At 53.3% G+C, this 6186-nt stretch overlaps 1 protein-coding gene across 1 annotated transcript in view; it reads left to right on the forward strand.

Moving 5' to 3' along the window:
* The window catches only part of LOC107307506 (matrix metalloproteinase-14-like), a 35783-nt gene that overhangs the window by 24966 nt on the left and 4631 nt on the right, over nt 1-6186 (forward strand). The window contains exons 4-5 of the mRNA XM_032441835.1: nt 1007-1066; nt 4522-4683. Of these exons, the coding sequence (XP_032297726.1) occupies nt 1007-1066; nt 4522-4683 (222 nt within the window). The remainder of the gene's footprint in view (nt 1-1006; nt 1067-4521; nt 4684-6186) is intronic.

Consider the following 6186-nt stretch of genomic DNA (forward strand, 5'->3'; position numbering starts at 1 on the left):
GGGTCCTATGGGGGATATAGGGGGGTCCTTATATGGGATATGGGGTCGGGATGGGGCTCCTATGGGGGATATAGGGTCCTATGGGGGATATAGGGTCCTATGGGGGATATAGGGTCCTATGGGGGATATAGGGGGTCCTATGGGGGATATAGGGTCCTATGGGGGATATGGGGGATATAGGGTCGGGATGGGGGTCCGTATGGGGTGGATATGGGGTTTGGGATATGGGATGGGGGTTTATATGGGGGATATGGGGTCGGGGTCCGTATGGGGTGGATATAGGGTTTGGTATATGGGATAGGGGTCCTTATGGGGTCGGGATATGGGGTGGGGGTCCTTATGGGGGATATAGGGTCGGGATATGGGATGGGGGTCCTTATGGGGTCGGGATATGGGGTCGGGGTCTGTATGGGGTGGATATGGGGTTTGGTATATGGGATAGGGGTCCTTATGGGGTGGATATGGGATGGGGGTCCGTATGGGGGATATGGGGTCGGGGTTTGGGATATGGGGTCGGGATATGGGATGGGGGTCCTTATGGGGTCGGGATATGGGGTCGGGATATGGGGTGAATATGGGGTTTGGGATATGGGGTGGGGGTTTATATGGGGGATATGGGGTCGGGGTCCTTATGGGGTGGATATAGGGTTTGGTATATGGGATAGGGGTCCTTATGGGGGATATGGGGTCGGGTCTGTATGGGATGGATTCGGGTTTATGGGATCGGGATGGGGACGGGATATAGGGTCGGATATAGGGGGGGAAATGGGATATAGGGTGGGATATAGGAAGGGATATGGGGTTGGGATATGGGGTCGGGATATGGGGTGGGATATGGGGTGGGATATGGGGTGGGATATGGGGTATGGGGTGGGATATGGGATGGGATATAGGGTGGGATATGGGGTGGGATATGGGGTGGGATATGGGGTCGGGATATGGGATATGGGGTGGGGATATGGGGTGGGATATGGGATATGGGGTCAGGATATNGGGCCCCATATAGGGGGGGACACTCATTTCGATGGGGCTGAGCCATGGACGGCAAGGAATGATGATTTAACAGGTGGGTATGGGACCCATAGAGACCCATGGGGACCCATAGAGACCCATTGGGACCCATAGGGACCCATAGAGAGCCATTGGGACCCATAGGGACCCATAGAGAGCCATTGGACCCATTAGGACCTACTGGGACCCATAGGGACCCATAGACCCCATAAAGACCCATGAAGACCTGTTGGGACCCCTAGAGACCCATAGACCCCATAGAGACCCATAGAGACCCATTGGACCCATTAGAACCCATTGGGACCCATAGAGACCCATTGGACCCATTGGGACCCATAGAGACCCATTAGACCCATTGGGACCCATTGGGACCCACAGAGACCCATTGGACCCATTGGGACCCATAGGGACCCATTGAGTCCCATAGAGAGCCATTGGACCCATTAGAACCCATTGGGACCCATAGAGACCCATTGGACCCATAGAAACCTATTGGGACCCATAGGGACCCATAGAGACCCATTGAGTCCCATAGAGACCCATTGGACCCATTAGAACCCATAGGGACCCATAGAGACCCATAGGGACCCATAGGGACTCATAGAGACCCATTGGGACCCATAGAAACTCAATGGGAGTCAATGGGAACCATTGGGACCCATAGATACTTATTGGGATCCATAGAGACCCATAGATACCCATAGGGACCCATAGGGACCCATAGAGACCCATAGGGACACATAGAGACCCATAGGGACCCATAGAGACCCATAGGGACCCATAGGGACCCATTACACCCCATTGCCCCCCATTGACTCCCATTGCCCCCCATTGACTCCCATTGCCCCCCATTGACTCCCATTGACTCCCATTGCCCCCATTTGACTCCCCATTGCCCCCATTGACTCCCATTGACCTCCATTAAGTCCCCCATTGACTCCCATTGCCCCCCCATTGACTCCCATTAGACTCCCATTGACAATACATTGACTCCCCATTGACTTCTATTGCCCCCCATTGGCCCCCCATTCGACTTCTATCCCCCCCATTGACCTTCCCATTGAACCCCCATTAGACTCCCATGACTTCTTATTGCCCCCCATGACATTCCATCAGACCCCCCATGTGCCCCCATTGACTCCATTGCCCCCCATTGGACTTCCATTACTCCATTGACTCCAATTGACTCCACAATGACTTCCCATTGCCCCCTTGAACCTCCCATTGCCACCATTTGACTCCCATTGAATCCCATTGCCCCCCACTGACTCCCATTGACTCCATTGACTTCCATTGGACTCCCATTGCCCCCCATTGACTCCCATTTGACTTCCCATTTTGACTTCCATGACCCCCATTGACTCCCAACTTGAACTTCCCATTGCACCCCATATTGACATCCCATTGACTCCCATTGACACCCATTGACTACCCATGACTTCCATTGACTCCCATTGACTCCCATTGACTTCCATTGACATCCATTGACTCCCATAGACCCCCATTGCCCCCCATTGACTTCTATTGCCCCCCATTGACTTCTATTGCCCCCATTGATTTCTATTGCCCCCCATTGACTCCCATTGACTTTCCCATTGGAACTTCCCATTGCCCCCCATTGACTCCCATTGACCCCCAACCCTCCCCATTGACTTCCATTGCCCCTCATTGACTTCCATTGCCCCCCATTGCCCCCCCATTGACTTCCATTGATTCCCTTGACTCCCATTTGACTTCCATTGACTCCATTGAACTCCCATTGGCCCCCCATGACTTCCATTGAACCCCCATGACTTCTGTTGCCCCCATTGACTTCCATTGGGACCCCCATGACTTCTGTTGCCCCCCATTGGACTCCCATTGGACTCCCATTGACTCCCCATGCCCCCCATAGCCCCCGATTGACTCACCATTGACTCCCATTTGACCCCCATTGACTCCCATTTGCCCACCCACTGACCTCCCATTGACTCCCATTGACTCCCACTTCCCCCCATTGACTCCCATTGACTTCTAATTGCCCCCATTGCCCCCATTGAAATTCTTGTTGCCCCCCATTGACTCCCAATTGCTCCCATTGACACTCCCATTGACTCCCATTGCCCCCATTGGCCCCCCATGACTCCATTGACTCCCATTGCCCCCCATTTTGGACTCCCATTGGACCCCCAATTGACCTCACCATTGCCCCCCATTGGACTCCCAGTTGACTCCCATTATTGCCCCCCAATTGACTTCCATTGACTCCCCATTGAACTCCCATTGCCTTCCATATGGACTTCCCATTGACTCCCATTGACCCCCCATTTGACTCCATGCCCCCCCATTGACTCCATATGACTCCATTGCTTCCATTGGACCCACATTGACTCCCATTGACTCCATTGCCCCTCATTGGACTCCCATTACTCCCATTGCCCCCATTTTGTCCCCCATTGACTTTCTATCTGCCCCCCATTGACTTCTATTGCCCCCCCTGCCCCCTATTGACTTCTGTTGCCCCCTATTGACTTTCTATTTGCCCTCCATTTGACCCCCCAACCCGTCCCATTGGACTTCTTATTGCCCCATTGACTTCCATAGCCCCCAATTGAACTTCCATTGACTCCCCATTTGACTTCTATCTGTCCCCCATTGACTTCTTATTGCCCCCCATTGACTTTCTATTTGCCCCCCATTTAACCCCCATTGCCCCCCATTTGATTCCATTGACTCTCAATTGACTCCATTGACTCCCATTGATTCCATTGACTCCATTGCCCCCCATTGACTCCCACTGACTCCCATTGACTTTCCAATTGCCCCCCATTGACTTTCTATTGCCCCCACTTGACTTCTATTGCCCCCATTGACTCGGTTGCCCCCCATTTGACTTCCATTGCCCCCCATTTGACTCTCTATTGCCCCGCCATTGACTCCCATTGACCCATTGACTTTCTATTGCCCCCCATTGACTCCCATTGACTCCCATTTGACTCCCATTGACTCCCATTGCCCCCCCAATTGACTATCCATTGACTCCCATTGACTCCCATTGACTTCCCATGGACTCCCATTGCCTCCCATTGACTCCCATTGGCCCCACCATGACTTCCCATTGCCCCCCCATTTTGACTCCCATGACTCCATTGACTCCCATTGACTCCATTGACACCTATTTGCCCCCCATTGACTGTCATTGGACTTCCCATTGACTCCCCATTGACCCCCATTGACTTCTATTTGCCCCCCATTGACTTCTATTGCCCCCCCATTGACTCCCATTTGACTCCCATTGACCCCTCCCATTGCCCCCATTGACTCCCATTGACTCCCCCATTGACTCCCATTGACTTCCATTGACCCCCATTGACTCCCATCTGACTTCCATTGGCCCCCCATTGACTTCTATTGCCCCCCACTTGCCCCCCATTGACTTCCATTACTCCATTGACTTCCAAGACCCCCATTTCCCCCCATTGCCCCCCATAGCCCCCCATTAACCCCATATCTCCCCATATCTCCCCCCAGGTCACGACCTGTTCCTGGTCGCCCTCCATGAGCTGGGTCACGCTCTGGGGCTGGAACACTCCAGTGACCCGTCGGCCGTCATGGCCCCGTTCTACCAATGGATGGACACACACGACTTCCAGCTGCCCGACGACGACCGAAGGGGGATCCAACAGCTCTACGGTAACGACCCACTGCGACCCATAGGGAACCATTGGACCCATAGGGAGCCATTGGGAGCCATTGGACCCATAGACAGCCATTGGATCCATAGGGACACATAGGGACACATAGAGACCCATAGAGAACCATTGGACCCATAGGGAGCCATAGGGACACATAGGGACTCATAGAGACCCATAGGGACCCATAGAGAGTCATAGAGAGCCATTGGACCCATAGGGACCCATAGGGACCCATAGAGAGTCATTGGACCCATAGGGACACATAGGGACCCACAGAGAGCCATAGAGAGCCATTGGACCCATAGAGACACATAGGGAGCCATTGGACCCATAGAGACACATAGGGAGCCATTGGACCCATAGAGACCCATAGAGAGCCATTGGACCCATAGAGACCCATAGAGAGCCATTGGACCCATAGAGACCCATAGAGAGCCATTGGACCCATAGAGAGCCATAGGGAGCCATTGGATCCATAGGGAACCATAGGGAACCATTGGACCCATAGGGAGCCATAGAGAACCATTGGATCCATAGGGACACATAGAGAACCATTGGACCCATAGAGAGCCATTGGACCCATAGGGAACCATTGGACCCATAGAGAGTCATTGGGGCCCATAGAGAGCCATTGGACCCATAGGGAGTCATTGGACCCATAGAGAGCCATTGGACCCATAGGGAGTCATTGGACCCATAGAGAGCCATTGGACCCATAGGGAGCCATAGGGAGCCATAGGGAGCCATAGGGAGCCATTGGACCCATAGGGAGTCATTGGATCCATAGGGACACATAGGGACCCATAGAGAACCCATAGGGACACTTAGGGAAACATAGGGACCCATAGGGACACATAGGGACCCATAGGAACCCATAGGGAGCCATTGGACCCATAGGAACCCATAGGGAGCCATTGGACCCATAGGGAGCCATAGGGAGCCATTGGACCCATAGGGAGCCATTGGACCCATAGGGAGCCATAGGGAGCCATTGGACCCATAGAGAGCCATTAGACCCATAGAGAGCCATAGGGACCCTTAGAGACGCATAGAGAGCCATTGGATCCATAGGGACACATAGGGACACATAGGGACCCATACAGAACCACTGGACCCATAGGGACCCATAGGGAGCCATTGGACCCATAGAGGGACATAGGGACCCATAGAGAGCCATTGGACCCATAGGGACACACAGGGACCCATAGAGAGCCATTGGACCCATAGACACCCAATAGACATATAGGGACACATAGAGCCACATAGAACACAGTATACCCCATAAAGCCCCATATTTCCCCATATCTCCCCACGTCCACCCCATATCCACTCCATATCACGCCATATCCCCCCATAGACACCCCATATCACCCCATATCCCCCCATAGACACCCCATAAAGCCCCATAGACATCTCATTGTGCCCCATAGAGTCTCATAGAGCTTTATAGGCATCCCATATGCCTCCATATCCCCCATATCCCCCCATATCCCCCCATAGA

This window comes from Coturnix japonica, unplaced genomic scaffold (assembly GCF_001577835.2).
Source record: "Coturnix japonica isolate 7356 unplaced genomic scaffold, Coturnix japonica 2.1 chrUnrandom639, whole genome shotgun sequence".
In the NCBI taxonomy this organism is placed as follows: Eukaryota; Metazoa; Chordata; class Aves; order Galliformes; family Phasianidae; genus Coturnix; species Coturnix japonica.